This window comes from Phyllostomus discolor, chromosome 2 (genome assembly GCF_004126475.2).
Source record: "Phyllostomus discolor isolate MPI-MPIP mPhyDis1 chromosome 2, mPhyDis1.pri.v3, whole genome shotgun sequence".
Classification (NCBI taxonomy): domain Eukaryota; kingdom Metazoa; phylum Chordata; class Mammalia; order Chiroptera; family Phyllostomidae; genus Phyllostomus; species Phyllostomus discolor.
In genome coordinates this window covers 46,278,504-46,295,840 of record NC_040904.2, presented here as the reverse complement: position 1 = coordinate 46,295,840, position 17,337 = coordinate 46,278,504, and the positions used below count along the sequence as shown (strand labels likewise).

Here is a 17,337-nt window from a genome sequence, read left to right as displayed (position 1 = left end):
CCAATCGCTGCTCAGGACATCACACGCGGCCGGCTCCGCGCAGCCAATCAGCGCAGTACACTTCACCTCCGAGGCGGCCGGAGCGGCCAGTTAGGCTTCGGAACTACAGTCGCACTTTCTAGCCAATTAGGAGGGGGAACGTCAGAGAGTCGCGCCGCCGCAGGAATCTGCTGAGCCCTGGCCCCTGCGAGTCCTAGAAAACTACGTAAAAGAGCGAGGGGGAAATTAGTGCCCCAAGAGGGTATCTGAGGTACGCGAAAATACCCAGCCCGCCTCCTCTGACTTTCGCCCAATCACAAGGCTTCTCTTTCAATTCTGACCAATTGTGGGAGGCAAGTTTGATCCCCCTTTACCAGTCTCGGAATTTCATTCATGTGGAACTACCTGCAGGATGCGGGGGCGAAGGGATAAGGGCGAAATGGGCGGGGACAATCACCCCAAGCCCTTGGTACTGCGAACGCCCTGTTCAGGAGTTCTTATTTTACCTTTTCCTGGCAGCTCAGGGAGAAATGGTCTCTGTTTCACAGAGAAGAGCCGGTGGAGGTGGACAGACTGAAGTTCGGATCCAGCTTCCACCACTTACTAGCGGTGAGCCTAAGCTTCTTACCCACCAGTCTGAGCCTAAGCTTCTTTATTTGGAGATTTAATGTATTTACTGGCAGTGTTGTGACACTTTATTTTTTAAAAGATTTTATTTATTTTTAGAGAAAGGGGAAGGAAGGGAGAAAAAGAGGGAGAGAAACATCTTGTGCGGGATACATTGACTAGTTGCCTCTCGCAGGCCCCTAACCGGGGGCCTGGCCAGCAACTCAAGCATGTGCCCTGACCGGAATCCAACCGGCTACCTTTTGGTTTGCCGACGTCAGTCAGTCCACTGAGCCACACCAGCCAGAGCACTGTGTGGCATTTTAATAGGAGAAAAATCTTTAAACCGTCTAGTACAGTGTCTGTCATGTAGTAAGTACGCAGTGAGTAACTATTATTAGTTATTAAGAACTCTGATTCCCCACGCCCCCGCCTACTTTTGCTTATCTCAGTAAACGCACCACAAAAACTCTAGGCGTGCTCCTTGATTCCTGTGTTGCATCCCCTATCTAAATGTTTACCTATAAACTAGCCCACATCTGTTCACTGCCTTCCACTGCTTCTCTGGGCGAGGTCACATCATCCCCCACCTGGCTAACTGGTCTCCCTGCCAGCAATCTTAATATCTCGTGTTCACTCCTGCCCACCCCACCACCATGATTTTTTACAAACATACCAGATCATATCATTCCCCTGCTTAGAGGCCTCAAATAGCTTTTCATTGCGCTTAGAATAAATTCCCAATCTTTATGGTAGATTGTAAAACCTTATATGTCTCAATAATGCTGGAAAATTTTTGTCAAAGAAAACCTTACATGATACGTATATTCACTTACTCAATATACTCCTTACCATGTTCCAGCAAAACTGCATTCCTTTCTCTTTGAATACACCAAGCTCATTCCTACCTAAGGCGTTTGTTCTAGCTGTACTCTCTCTGCCTTAAACACTCTTCTCTCAGATCCTCACATGGGCGACTCCTTTTTAAACACAAATAATCAGCTAAAATACCACCACCTCAAAAAAGACTTCCCTGATCAACCAATCAAAAATAGCCCCTGCTGAATCCCTTATTCTTACACCACCTTGCCTTATTTTATTGTTTCCATCCCTGCCTCCCATACTCAGGTACACTGGAATGCCAGTGTTATCAGAGCATGAAACTGATGTTCTGTCCTTAGCTGTATAGAAGGTACCTTAAAACAGTAAGTAAATGTTGCTTTGACTGTGATCTTTTTACTCTGACTTCTTATTCTTCAGGCCTAAGCTCAATTTTAATACTGACTCCCTCCCCCAATAATCACTGTCTGATGTCCTATTTTATTTCCTTAATATGTATTATCCATTATCCCTTATTAAAATATGCACCCCAACAAAGCAAGGATCTTTTATCTGTTTTAATTCTGTAATCCTAGTGCCTAGCACTATGCCATGCACACAGAGGAGCTCAACAAATAATTGCTGTTGCAGACCAAAGGCATAGAAAGAATGTGCTCAAGGTCACTGAGCTACTTAGTGGTGGAGCCTGGATCATAACCTAGATCTGTTTGAGTAGATTGCCCCTGCACTTTACTCCTTGACTCATGCAGAGTTCAAAGAAAGATAAGGCTGTGCTTTCTGAAAGATGCCTACTAGAGGAGCCAAGCTCTGTAAAAGAGAAACTAATTGTATTTTATGGTCTCTTTACCTTTTGCATCTCTCATACCTAAAGAGACCATAAACGAACTAAGAAAGCAGGAAATGGCTAAAAATCATGAAATGGAGGTTTAAAGGAGGGAGTGTTTGCTGCTGGACAGAATCCAAGGGAGCTTCATGAGGGCCTGGATTTGTATCTTGGCTGGAGTCTTGTTATGTACCCTTAGGGGTGTATTACTGTCACTCCTCTACGCCCTAGTTTTCTCATCAATAAAACAAATGTACTTAACCTAAAAGGTTCTTGTGAAGACTGAGATAATACATATAAAGGTGTCCAACCCAGAGTAAGCACTCTAAAATATAAACTGTCGTTATTGATATTACTAATCAAAGCGTGCTGACCTTTCCAGCAGTTATTGTCTGCCCACAGTTCGGTGGAGCAACCGAAAACTTCTACTCCCCTGAGTTTAAAGGTTCGATACCAGAAGGCAGCCCCCTCCCATATGGTTCCAGGTCCCAGCATCCAGGGAGCTTATTCGCTTCCGCCAAATTTTTCTCAGGCTTCTAGAGAAACGGTCGGCCGCTCTAGCAATTTGGTCCTCCAGGTGTCTGTGGTATGAAGCCTCGCGCTTGCGCGGTGTGCGCGGTGGCGGGTGGGGGTGAGAGGCGAGAGGCGGGCTAGGCGAGCCGGGCGCTGTGACTGCACGCGGAAAAGTGCGATGGAGCTAAGCCTGCCTTTGCCGGTAACTGCTCACAGACCCGCGCCGGGGAGGGAAGGGTGGGCTTGTCACACCTCAGGCTCCGACTGGGAAGGCTGTCTTTGTGCTGGGCAGATCTCGGTAGTCTAGGAACCCTGTCGGCCGAGGCTTCTCGGAAGTTCAGTCGAGCGCTCAGGCCGCCCACGCAGCCTTTAACCCCTGACAGCACCCGAGAAGGTGACGAACCTTCTGGAGGACCGCCTTGGACCTCCCTCTCATCTCACCACCTGAAAAACCCTACTCCCAGCTCACCCCGGGGGAATCTTTGAAGAAGGAAAGAGCCCCAGTTTAAGTTTACGAATTTAGCCCTCTCGAGCCTCGGAGTTAGTATAGAGGGCTCATCTCCAGGACTTCTGGCTTTTGATGGCACCCTTTAGACACAGGCGGTCAGAATCTCACAGAGCAGGCTGTGTCCATTTGGAGGGGAACTAAGATCTTCAGGTAACTTCATCGTGTGGTTTTATTCAGAACCATGCTAAACCATTCCCATATTCGAAAACAGCTGCCATCGACCCTCTCACACCCTTCCTTTGGGTTCCTGTTCCCATGTTCATCCACTTAGAACATGGCCATATATGGGCTCATGTCTGAAGCCCATTCATTCTGGCAAGGCTTGCCTGGATTCACTCCCATTTTTTCAGAGATTTTCCGAAAACTGAGTTCTTAAAGAACATTTGTAAGCAACACAGTTCTTGAGTCAGACAGACTTGAATTGCAGTCCTGGGCTGTGTCAATTCAAATCTGTGACTTTAGATAAGTCCCTTAACTTTTCTGAGCCTCCATTTTTTCATCTGAAAATGGGATAATCATACTAATCTCCAAGTGGTTGTGGGGATGAAAAGAGGTGAAGTATGAAAAATATTTAGCATGCTACCTGGCACATGGCATTAATACAACCACTGATGTCAGTTATTTTTTGAACAGATAATTCCCCAAGAAGTACAATTTTCTCAGAATCAAATGCAGAATATAATAATAACAAAGCATTTTTCATCAGTCATCCAGGGAAAGTCTTATTAAGTGATGTTACTTAATGCGAGGTCTCGGTGAAGAGAGTACCTTGGGTCAAGTGAAGGTACAATTGCATACAATCAGTTTGGGAAGCAATGGAACTATATGTCAGGAGCTTCAGAATTGTCAGTTATTTCACAAATGCACATCTGAAAATTTTCTCCTGGCAAATAGTCCTAATGCAGAAAATATTCACAAAGGTGGTATTATAGCATTATTTGTGATAGTGAAAATATTTAAACTTTCTATAATGGAAATTTTTAACATAAAATCAGAATAGGTAAATGACCTCCACTGCTCATGACCCATCTTTAACAGTGATCAGTATTTTGCCTATCTTGTTTTTCTCTGAAAAATCATAAACCTACTAAATGTCTAAAAACAGGAAAACAGTTGAATAAGCCGGGGTACATTTATTTAGAGTGCTATGAAGCTTTTAAAGTAATATAGAATTGTATATATGGTGTTACCACAACTATGAAAATTCAAAAACTAACATTCAATCTATGTGTAGAAAAACAGAAAAGTGAATACAATAAAATATTAATTAGTTTCTGTTTGGTGGTTGGACTGTGGATGATTTTCTCCTTTTCTATGTTTATATATTTTATAAATATTTCATAAAAATTGTATATTGTTGTTATAACAAAGAAACAACAGACAATCTAAAAATATTGCACCTGAACATAATAGATTATACCTGTTACCGAGAATAACTTTAACTTTTTCCCTGATCTATTTTTCTAGCCTAAATTTACATGGGCACTCTTCTGCCATCTTGTGTCAGTGCTTCATATTGAGTTTATATGGTCGGCTAACATGTCCAAATCTTTAACCAATCATCCTTACGTGTAAGCGATTTGACTCTGAAGTTTTATTCCCTTAATTTTGACTAGCATTCCCCTTCATGGCAGAGTAAGATTTCTTGTGATAGGATGACTCTTTTTCCCATTTCTTCTTTTCCCCAATTCATACCTTATGAACTTACACACTTTTCCTAAAACAACCACTTCAAACAATTCAATAAGATAATTTAGTTTTATCACAAAATTTGTCTTGTTTAATTAGATTGTAATGAGAACCAACCAAAAAATCTATTCTGCTCTTGGTTGATGAGCTAGATTTGCTTTTTAAAGTGATATAGTACATTTAAAAACAACTAGTTACAGGAGGAGTCACTTTACAAGAAAATGTATAAATGAGTTTTGTTTCAAATCAGTTTGTGAAGAAACTTTGTTTCCTAGGTATGCAAAGAAGCCTTTTTACGCAGATGTCCTTAAAGACAATATGGATCAGTCCGGAGTTCTCCTCTGGGTAAAAGCAGAACCCTTTATAGTGGGTGCTTTACAGGTCCCACCGCCATCCAAGTTCAGTCTTCACTACCTCAGGAAGATATCCACCTATGTGCGAATCCGGGCCACAGAGGGAGCTTACCCACGCCTGTACTGGTCAACCTGGAGGCACATTGCATGTGGGAAGCTGCAGTTGGCTAAGGATCTGGCGTGGCTTTACTTTGAAATCTTTGATAGTCTTGCAGTGAAGACACCTGAGGAGCGTCTGGAGTGGTCTGAGATTCTGTCCAGTTGCACATCTGAGGATGAAGTTGAAAAGCAGAGAAATCAGGTATGGATTTGTATGTATATGTATGTGTATAATTACTTTGGGAAACAAACTTTTTATTTTTAATTTTTTATATACATACTAGCTGTACAGTGTGTGGTTTTAGGTTAATGGCCATTGTAATCTCAAAGCACCATTTGAATTTTAGCAATTCCATTTTGGCATTATTTAATGAATTAGTCCTTAGTAATCCTTATTCACTTGCTTCCAAAGCAATAATGTTACAGAAACCCTGTAATTGAAAGAAGGAAATACTTTCATTGACTTTAAAAGTGTTTTGAGGTCAGTGAGTGCTTATGAACTGCTGGTATGAACCACCTGACTATTTTTAAGTGTGCATCTGCTGTGTGCTGGGATTCAAAGATTAGAACAGCAGCTCTGCTTTCATGGCTTTATGGAGCACATAGACTATTAGGGGAAGCTGGTGTGCAAAAAAGTGCTATTTCATAGTGTGAAATGTCCTATAGTAAAATTACACATAACATACAGACATAGAGAAGAAAATGATTGATTCTAATGATTGGAAGGGACCTAACAGAGAAAGTATATTTATCAGTATAGGCTAGTTACAGTAACAAGCAATCCAGCATTTCAGTGGCTTATACAAAACAATTTATTTCTCTCATTTATGCAACAGTGCAATTAAAAACAAACAAAAAATGCCATTCCAGTGGCTTGCAGTAACAAAGATTTATTTCTTGTTTATTTTATTTATAGGCTGCACCTTAGCTGTGGCTCTCTTCCAGGCTGTGGCTTGGCTATATGTTCTTATTTGGGGGACCCAGGCTGAAGAAACAGTTTCTGTGTAGGTCATCTATTCTTGGGACAGAAGGGAAGAGCAACTGAGCAGAAGGAAACTCATGATGTCTCTTAAAACTTTTGCTCAGATATATAACAAACTATGACTACTTTCATTCTATTGGCTCAAGTTTTATCGTATATCCATGCCTAAAATCAATGAGGGGGAAGGTACCACCTCACAGGAGGTAAGGAAAATCCCATGGTTCATGGCAGCCTCTTGAAGGATAGGGAAATAAACAGTTGGAAGTATAATATAATTTGTCACAGCCTTGCCCACCACAGCCTCATTGTCCTTCTCTTCCATTTCTTGTCTTCCTGTCCTTCCATTTCTTTTGGGAGAGTTTTTGGGAAGCTTGAAAATCGTATGTGAAAATCGACCCACATTTAATTGATACCATAGCTAACTTGAAGGGAGGCTGGGAAATGCCATCTGATTGTGTGCCCAGGAAGAAAAGAAAAGATATTAGCATCTAGCCAGTCTCTGCTACATGGGGTAATATCTAAACAAGGTTTCAGGAGTTGAAAAAAGTTTGGCAAGCAACCAAGAAGGGAAGGGCATTACAGTTATTCATTAATTAAACATTTATTGAGTGCCTACTATGCATTAGCCACAGTAGAGGAATGCTTACTATGTGCTAGATTCTATTCTTGTTAGGAATATAAAAATGAAAAAGACAAGGAGTTTGTGGTCTCATGGGGAAGCAGGTATACGGAGGAATAACGACAGTGTAACATACAGTTATTCAATGGAAATATGAGTAAAATTAGGGAATTATGCTACGTTAAAAAAGCCAACCCCCAAAGTTTACGTACTGTATGATTCTGTTTATGTAATATTCTTGAAGTGGGTTTGTTTATAAAAGGGCAACATGAAAGATTCTGTGTTGATGGAAATGTTCTGTATCTTGACGGTCAATGTTAATATCCTGGTTGTAATAGTGTATTCCAGTTTTGCAAGATGGGAAACTGGGTAAAGTGTACATAGGATTTCTCTTTTAGTTCTTAACAACTGCATGTGAATCTAGTTATCTCAAAAAATTTAATTAAGAAAGTAAAATTTTTGAAACTACATGGATTTATGGGGCTCCACATTGACAGTTGATTGACTTGGTCTAGGTGATCCTGTGAATCTGTATTTTTAAGTTTGTTAGCAATAGCAATTTTTAGCCAGGTTGGGATTTAGGGTAAACATAAGTGTATAGTCCCAGGTTTATTACTTTACTTTTTTTACCTTTCCTATATGTGTATGGGAATGCGTATATGAGGATAATCATGAGCTTTAAAACCTGAGCTTCAAACCATACCCTTCAAATAACAAATGACTTATAAAGTCCATCAGACCAATCATTTTTAAGTCTAACAAACATCCCTTTAAGAATTCAATGAAAACTTGACGTCTGCTCCCTACAAAATGCACACACGATGAAAATTTACATACAATTTCAGGTGTTGCACTGATATTTTAATAGGTCTGTGTGTGAGCCTTAGGTTAACTGACCTCTGTGTCTTAACTAAATTCCCTTCCATGTGTTTATTTATTTACTCATCGCTAAGAATATTTTTAAAAAACTGTAACTTTAAACTTCTGAAATAATATACTTTTTAAGAAGTATGTACTTCTTTCTTCATCAGTTTTGGGAAAGAATATCTGTGACTATAGATGCTACATAGCTTTCTGAGAAGGTGACTCCAGTTTAATTAGTTTATTTATTTTAATTGAATTTATTAGGGTGACATTGCTTAATAAAATTATATAGGTTTCAGGAGTACAATTCTATAATACATCATCTGTATATTGTACTATGTGTTCACTACCCCAAGTCAAGTTTCCTTCTGTCACCATTTTAATTAGTTTTAGAAACTGCTGCATCTGGGTTTCTGAGACATATCAAATGCTACCAGTGTTTCTACATTTGTCTTTCCTAGGATCAGCAAACTGGTGTGAATTTTTTTTTTACTATATCTGTTTAGTTGTAGACTAGTGAATGATGTGATTTTAGGACCTGTGTTCATCATTTATTTTCTTCTTGGACAGCTTTCAGTGGATACCCTGCAGTTTCTGCTCTTCCTGTATATACAGCAGTTAAATAAGGTCTCCCTAAGGACATCTTTGATTGGAGAGGAATGGCCTACTCCGAGAAACAGGTCTCAGTCTCCTGACCTGACTGAAAAATCCAGTTGTCATAATAAGGTACTGTTTAAATTTTGATGTCTTTCTCTGAAGGAGACAATTAATGAGGGGAATGGTTTGCCTTCATTAAAAATTATGTTGGATTTAATTATATAAGCCACTGATTTGCTGGCTTGTTTTGCTTTGTTTTTTTACTTTTTCCCCAAATTATAAAACAAAATCAATATGCAATCTTAATAGAGACAAGTGATTTCAGTTCCTTTACTGACCTAAAAATTCCTAATGTGATTTTCAGGCAAACCATTCACTATACTTTTACTAGCATTCCCATCTTTGCAAATGTTAATGAATTTGAGTCTACTTATTTGATTAAGGATAAATAAGAAGATGCAGTGTTTGCAGAGTCTGTTGAAATGTACTGAAAAAATTCTGTAAAATATCTTCTCATATGTTTAGGTAATATGTTTAGGTAAGTATACTTAAGGTGAGCATGTTTAAGTAATGATTTATGATGTGATATATCCTAGAAGTTAAATTTAACTGCCTCACATTGTGAGCTTTAGAAAATCTTATTTTTTCTGTTTTTTATAAAGAAACCCAAAATGTTTTTATCTGTTTATGTAAAAGTGTTTTTTTAATTGTAAGTATAAAATGTAGATCTCAGTAATTTTGCCATGTGCAGACTCTTTAATATCCTTTTTCAGAGAAATCTTTTCACCATTGTATTCCATGATACTATTCCCTCCTGGCTCTGCTTCTTATTTGTTCTCATTCTTTATGAGCCTGTTTCCCCCTGGCGCTTACAAGCTTCTATTCTCTTAGGATTGTGCCTGTGGCAATTTTGTCTTCTCATTTGGTATATTTATTCATTATAATTATTTCTCTTCCCTTGACTTCATAATTTCAGTGATTCCTGAGTTTTTCTCCATTTAGATTTCCATCTTGACATAAATTCCCTATTCTACCCTAAATTCAGAATGTACAAGTCCAGATGTATTAGAGATGCCAACCATTTCCTGCTGTTTCCACACATAGTTCCTGTTGAATGAACATCATTTAGGGACAGTGTTTTTGTGTGTATTTGTGTTTTTTAATATACAGGGTCTGGCAAAAGTAAGACCTTACTTTTTTTTAAAAGTAAGGCCTGCTTGAGTGTGGTTGGTACGGTAATAACATGGTAATAATTTATAGTTTTAATTTGAACATTCCACCTAAAATGTCATATTGTGTGCCTGAGTGTAATATTGTTATGTTACAGAATTATATATTTATAATTTTGTAATAAAAGAGGGGCATTATTTATGCCAGACCCTATATATATTTTTTTTATTGACTATGCTATTACAGTTGTCCCGATTTTTCCCTCTTTGCCCCTCCTCCACTCCTTCAGGCAATCCCCACACCATTCCCCACTCCAAGTCCATGGGTCATGCATGTAAGTTCTTCAGGTATTCCATTTCTTATGCTGTATTTTATACCTCCGTGGCTATTCTATACCTACCGATTTGTACTTCTTAATCTTTGCACCTTTTCCCCCATTCTTCCTCTTCCCGCTCCTATCTGATAATCCTCCAAACAATCTCCATATCTATGATTTTGTATCTATTCAGCTTGTTTGCTTAGTTTCTTAGATTCAGTTGTTGATAGTTGTGAATTTATTGCCATTTTAATGTTCATAGTTTTGATCTTTTTTTTCTTAAATAAGTCCTTTTAACATTTCATATAATAATGGCTTGGTGATGATGAACTCCTTTAGTTTTACTTTGTCTGGGAAGCTCTTTATATGTCCTTCAATTCAAAATGATAGCTTTGCTGGGTAGAGCAATCTTAGATGTAGGTCCCTGCTTTTCATCACTTTGAATACTTCTTGCCAGTCCCTTGTAGCCTGCAAAGTTTCTTTTGAGAAATCAGCTGACAGTCTTACAGGAACTCCTTTGTAGCTAATTATCTGCTTTTCTCTTGCTGCTTTTAAAATTCTTTCTGTATCTTTAGCCTTCGGCTTTTTAATTTTGGTGTGTCTTGATGTAGTCCTCTTTGGGTCCCATTTGCTTGGGACTCTCTTTGCTTCTTGGACTTGTATGTCTCTTTCCTTCACCATATTAAGAAGTCTTCTTTCATTATTTTTTCAAATAAGTTTTCAATTTCTTGCTCTTTCTTGTCTCCTTCCAGCACCCCTATGAATATGAATGTTGGTATGTTCAAAGTTATACCACAGTCTCCTTACCCTATCCTCATTTTTTTGTATTTTTTTCCTTCTTGTCATTCTGATTGAATGTTTTTGTTTTCCTTATGTTACATCATTGATTGGATTCTTAGCTTCATCCATTCTACTGTTGATTCCCTGTAAATTTTTCTTTATTTAACTTAGGGTAAGCTTCATTATTGCCTGGTTCTTTTTCTACTGTTGAAGTACCCACTGAGTTCTCGAGCATCCTAATAACCAGTGTTTTGAATTCTGCATTGGATAGATTGCTTATGTCCATTTTGTTTAGTTTTTTTTCTGGAGTTTGTTCTTTTCTTTCATTTGGGCCATATTTCTTTGTCTCCTCATTTTGGCAGCTTCCCTGTGTTTGTTTCTACATATTAGGTAGAGCTGCTTTGACTCTCTGTCTTAGTAGTGTGGCCAGTTGTAGAAAAACAACCTGTAAGGTGGATAGGCCAGAGCCTTAGGTAAGTGCCTGGGTGGGGCAACCCATGTAAACCAGGTTGATGAAGACTCAGATATGTTGCCACTACTCTGGCTCTGTGGGGGGGCGGAGCTCAGAAAAAGGACAGTGGCCACTGCCTGGCCTCTGGAGTTTTGTCCTGGAGGAAGCTGTCCCTGGCACTTATCCTGATGTCAGACACTTCATTTTTCCCTGTATGCTTCTGGTGTCCTTCCAGCTGCTGCCCCAGTGCTGGAGCCCAAAGGTAGTGAGTCTGTGTAAATTCTGAGACTGTTGCAGGCCTTTTAAGAGGAGACATCTGAGAACCCCACAGTTTCTTCTGCTGCTCCAACCCCCACTGGTTTGATAGCCAGAAGTTATGGGGACTTATCTTCTTGGCACTGGAACCCTGGGCTAAGTGGTCTGGTGTGGGACTGGGATTACTCGTTCCTGGGGTGTCCCTGTCAATTTTTATCCACCACACTTGGGTATGGGACCACTTGTTCCATGTCTGTGCTTCTCCGCCCCTCCTACCGATCTGAACGAATGTGACTTCTCTAATTCCTTAGTTGTCAGATTCCCATACAGCTTGAATTTCTTACGATTCTGGGTGATAGTTTCTTTTGTAATTTCATTGTAATTTTTGCTGTGGTTGTGAGGAGGTGAGCCATGTTTACCCATGCCTCTGTCATGGCCAGAAGTATTAGAGATGGTGTTTTGAACTAAGGTAGACCTACATTCAAATCTGGCTCTACCACTTAACATCACATGATTTTAGGCAAGTCAGTTAACTTCTCCAGGCCTTGGCTTCTCTTCTCCAAATGGGGATGATAAGGCCTATTTCTGAATGGCTGTGAGAATTCAGAAATATGTTAGCATGAGACTTGTTGCATAGTAAGCACCAGTAAATGGTGATTCAAATTTGACCTCTACCAACAACTGCTTAGACCAGGGATGGACACTTGACTAGAGTAGCCAGTTCATTGGTATGTATTTAAATTAGCCTGATTTGAAATTATGGCCTTTCCTAATTAGTATCTCCAGGGACTGAAGAAACCAATTGGTGATGGGTACTTGAGGTGACAGCTCAAATGGCACCAAGTTCATGAGCATCCTGGAGCTATGAGGGATTAGAAAGTCTGAGGTAATCTGGAAAAAAAAAGTGAATCAAGCAAACATGCAAAGAAACACTGGGTCCCTGAGACCCAGGTTCTAGATAGCTTTCCAGTTACACTTTTGATGAAACCTACCTGTACTGTAGTTTAGGAGATGATTGTGTGTCTCTACAGTAAAATCACCCTTTTCTTGAATTAACTTGTATTTCCTGTGCCAGTGAAAGTCACCACCAGCCATCCATGTTCTCTTTCTCATCAACCATACCTCGTTAGTTACCATCTTACTGATTCTGCCTCCAAATAACTCTAAAAATCTGTCCCTTTTATTCCTCTTATATAGGCCCTAATGCAATTTTTTTTGCTTGATTTCTGTAATTAAGTCCTATCTTGTCACCCTGCTGTTAGTCTGTAGTCCACCCACTACAATGGACTTTCTAAAACACAGATGGATTATATCCTTTTTCTGTAGAAACTTCATCAGTGAATTGTCATCGTTGTTTTCATATAGTACTCTGGAACTACTGCAGGGCCTACTATGGGGGAGGGCAACTCCGCTAGAGGGAGAAAGAACAGATGAGGCTGTGGACAGCTCTGCCCTGTTTTTTGGCATCCAAATTAGAGTTTATTAGAAAAAAGAAAACAAAAAAAGGAGATCCAAGATGGTGGAGGCATAAGTGGAAGCTGCACAAAACTCCTTCCAGAACCAAGCTGGAATTACAACTAAATTATAGAGAAATCACCCTGAGTAGCCAAGTGAACAGTAGCTAGAGAAAAACCTTATAACCGAGGACAGACAGAAGAAACCACTTCATCACAATGTGACTGGTAGGAGGCTCAAGAGGGCTGCCTCCACTCCTAAGGGCAGCAGCTAAAGTGTGGGGGGCTTTTTCAGTGGCCAGGGGGTTGCCCCTGAGAAGTATGGTGTCAAAACCCCAAGCTGGGCTCCCCGGTGTACAGCACCAGAGCCGGGAAAGGAATTTAGATAACATCCAGCTCTGAAAAGCAACAGGGTTTCTGTCCACCAGGGAGACAGCTGGAGATGCACAGAGCCTCTTAAAGCAGGGGCTCCAAACCTGCGGTCGTGGACTAGTACCAAACTGGGCCTATTAGGAACTCAGCCACTCAGCAGGAGGTGAGCTTGAATGTAATACACTTGAATCGTCCCCAAATCCCTACTGCCACCCGGCCCTGCCAGTCCATGGAAAAATTGTCTTCCACGAAACCAATCCCTGGTGCCAAAAAGGTAGGGGACCACTGTCTTAAAGGATCAACGCACAAAACTTTGCAGCCACTTACCCTGGACTCCACCAGAGGGAGGACAGAGTGGACTAGATATGCCATGAGGAGAGTCTGGGGCTGTGGCTGTGGGGAGAGATAAGAAGGAAAAGCTAATAGGATCCCTGTGCTAAGTCATTCCCCATACTAAAGAGGCCGTGTTTCTCAGGCAGAGCACCCCCCTCCAAGTGGCATCAGCCTGAGGGGAAGCAGTAGCCCTGCCCACAGGAATTGCTCTGCCCCACCCTGTAGAATTTAAGCTGGGCTACTGAGGAGTACAGTTGGCAGTCATCTCCATGATTAAGTTTAACAACTAAGGCAGATTTCTGGGAGCTGAGAATTTAGCTGACCTCTGCAGGCCCAGTACTGGTTAAAGCCAGCCTTGGTGCACAGCCTGATTTTTTCTGCACACACCCAGGCCCAGCAGAGGGAGCCACAACGTGTGGGTCACTGATAGCGTCAAACAGGCTGCCCAGAGCCAGTCACATACAGCATCTAACATAGGCCTACCCCAGTCTTTGGAGATATACCTAATACATAGAAATAAACACAAAGAGGGAGACAAAATGGGAAGACAAAGAAACAGGTCCCAAATGAAAGAACAAGAGAATCCCCCAGAAGAAGTAAATGAAAGGAAGGCAAGCAATTTATCAGATACAGAGTTTAGAATAATAACTATGAGGATACTCAACAGCATGGAAAAAGATCTAGAAACAATGAAAAAGGACTGGTCAGAAATAAAGAATGCAAATTTGAAATAAGTAATATACTGGAAGGAATAAAAAATAGGTTAGATGAAGCAGAGGATTGAATCAGTGTTTTGGAAGACAAGGTAGAAGAAAACACCCAAGCAGAGCAACAAAAATAAAAAGGAATTAAAAAGAATGAGAGCTTCAGAAACCTTTGGGACAACATGGAACTTAATAACATGTGAATCATAGGAATACCAGAAGGAAAAGTGAGTGAGCAAGGGATCAAGAACCTATTTGAAGAAATAATGACTGAAAATTTCCATAGTCTAGTGAAAGAAAAAGATACAAGTCCAAGAAGCTCGGAGAGTCCCAAACACAATGTACCCAAAGGGGCCTATGCGAGTCACATCATACTTTAAATGGCAAAACTTAAAGACAAGGAGAGAATCCTAAAAACCACAAGAGAAAAGCAGATAGTTACCTACCAGGGAGCTCCTGTAAGACTATCATCTGATTTCTCAAGAGAAACATTTCAGGCCAGAAGAGATTGGCAAGAAATATTTATGATGATGGAAAGCAAACCTACCACCAAGGCTACTTTACCTAGCAAGGCTATCACTTAAAATTGGCAAAAAATAATGAGTTTCCCAGATAAGAAAAAGCTAAAGGAGTTTGTTAATACCAAACTAGTACAGCAAAAAATATTAAAGGGTTTTCTTTAAGAAGAAAAAGAAAAATAAGAAAATAGTTTAAAAATAAGATGGCAGTAAATATATAGCTATTGATCATGACCTTGAATGTAAATGGCTTAAATGCTAAACCAAAAGACACAGGGTAGCTGAAATGGATATGAATACAAGACCCATATATATGCTGTCTCCAAGAGACCCACCACAGATTGAAAGATTCACACAGACTAAAAGTGAAAGGATGGAAAATGATATTTCATGCAAATGGGAAGGGGAAAAAAACTGGTGATGCAGTGCTTATATTGACAAGATAAATTTTAAAAACAAGGCTATAGGAAGAGACACAGAAGGTCACTACATAATGACAAAGGAAACAACCCAACAAGAGGATAAAACCCTATAGTAAACATTTATGCACCCAACATAGGAGCACCTATATATGTAAAGCAAATCTTCATGGACATAAAATGAGAGATTGACAGAAATATAGTCATAGTCTGGATAATAACACCCCATTTGCTTCAATGGCTATATCTTCCAGACAGAAAATCAACAAGAAGACAGCAGCCTTAAACAACACACTATAGCAAATGGATTTAATTGATATTCTCAGACCATTCTATCCCCAAACAGCAGAATATACATACTTTTCAAGTGCACATGGAACATTTTCTAGGATAGACCACATGTTAGGACACAAAACAAATCTCAATAAATTTAAGAAGACAGATCATATCAAGCATCTTCTCTGACCACAATGCTATGAAGCTAGAAATCAATCACAAGAACACTGAAAACACACAAAGATATGGAAACTAAATAGCATGTTATTAAACCATGAATGGGTCAATGAGCCCAAGGAAGAAGTCAAAAAATACTTTGAAACAAATGAAAATGAGAACACAACAATCCAAAGTCTGTGGGACACAGGGAAAGCAATCCTAAGAGGGAAATACATAGCATTACAGGCCTGTCTCAAAAAAACAAACAAAAAAAGCTCAAATAAACAATCTACACTTAAAGGAACTTGGAAAAGAACAACAAAGCCTAAAGTGAGTAGAAGGAAGGAAATGATAAAGATCAGAGTGGAAATAAAGGAAATATTGTTTAAAAATTACTAAAGATCAGTGAATCCAAGAGCTGGTTCTTTGAGAAGATAAAAAAAAAAAATGACACACCTTTTAACAGGATCATCAAGCAAAAAAGAAACATTACCCAAATAAAATCAGAAATGAAAGAGTAGAAATAACTACTGACACCAAAGAAATGCAAAGGATTGTAAGAAAATATTATGAATAACTATATACAAACCTGTATGAAATGGATAAATGGATAATTCCTAGAAACATACAATCTTCTTAAATCAGGAAGAATCGGAGAATCTGAATAGACAAATTACACTGAGTGAAATTGAAGCAGTAATTAAAATACTCCCAACGAGCAAAAACAATTATAGGCCAATATCCCTAATGAACATAGGTGTTAAATCCTCAACAAAATATTAGCAAACTGAATAAAGCAATACATCAAAACTATCATACACCATAATCAAGTGGGATTTATTCCAGGAATGCAAGGTTGGTACAACATTCACAAATCAATAAGTGTGATTAACCACATAAATGAAACAAGGAATCAAAACCACATGATCATATCAATATCAGAGTACAGAAAAGCATTTGATAAAATCTAGCACTCATTCATGGTAAAATAATCTCAGTAAAGTGGGAATACAGGGAACATACCTAAACATTATAAAGGCCATATATGACAGACCCATTGCCAGAATCATGCTGTATGGGCAGGAACCACAAGCCTTCACCTTAAGATTGGAAACAAGACAGGGATGTCTGCTTTCACCTCTCTTATTCAACATAATACTGGAAGTCCTAGCCACAGCAATCAGACAAGAAGAAGAAATAAAAGTCATCCAAATTGGAAAGGAAAAAGTAAAACTGTACTTGCAGAAAACATGATATTGTACATAGATAACCCCAAATAATCCACTAGAACTGATTAATGAAGTCAGTGAAGTGCCAGGATGCAAAATTAATATCCAGAAATCAGTTGCATTTTTATATGTCAATAATGAACTAACAGGAAGGGAAATTAAGAAAACAATCCCATTCATAATTGCTTCAAAAGAATAAAGTATCTAAGAATATCTAACCAAGGACGTAAAAGACTGTACTCAGAAAATTATAAGCCACTGAGGAAAGAAACTGAAGAAGGTATAAGTAACTAGAAGCACATATCATGTTCATGGATAGGAGGAATTAACATCATTAAAATGTCCATGCTACCCAAAGTAATGTATAGATTCAACACAATTCCTATCAAGATTCCAGTGTTGTATTTCACAGAAGTAGAACAAGTATTT

At 39.3% G+C, this 17,337-nt stretch overlaps 1 protein-coding gene across 3 annotated transcripts in view; it reads left to right on the top strand.

Moving 5' to 3' along the window:
• The first annotated feature begins 393 nt into the window (after positions 1 to 393).
• The window catches only part of TBCCD1 (TBCC domain containing 1), a 30,882-nt gene continuing 13,938 nt past the window's right edge, over positions 394 to 17,337 (top strand). Inside the window, exons 1-3 of one of the 3 annotated variants that reach the window (XM_036017814.1) lie at positions 394 to 588; positions 5,234 to 5,612; positions 8,446 to 8,601. In XM_036017814.1, coding sequence (XP_035873707.1) covers positions 5,277 to 5,612; positions 8,446 to 8,601 — 492 coding nt within the window. In that variant the 5' untranslated portion in view covers positions 394 to 588; positions 5,234 to 5,276. Of the gene's footprint in view, positions 589 to 2,868; positions 2,964 to 3,079; positions 3,585 to 5,233; positions 5,613 to 8,445; positions 8,602 to 17,337 lie in introns of those variants that run through there. The other 2 variants (XM_028504532.2, XM_036017813.1) reach the window with 2 other exon arrangements.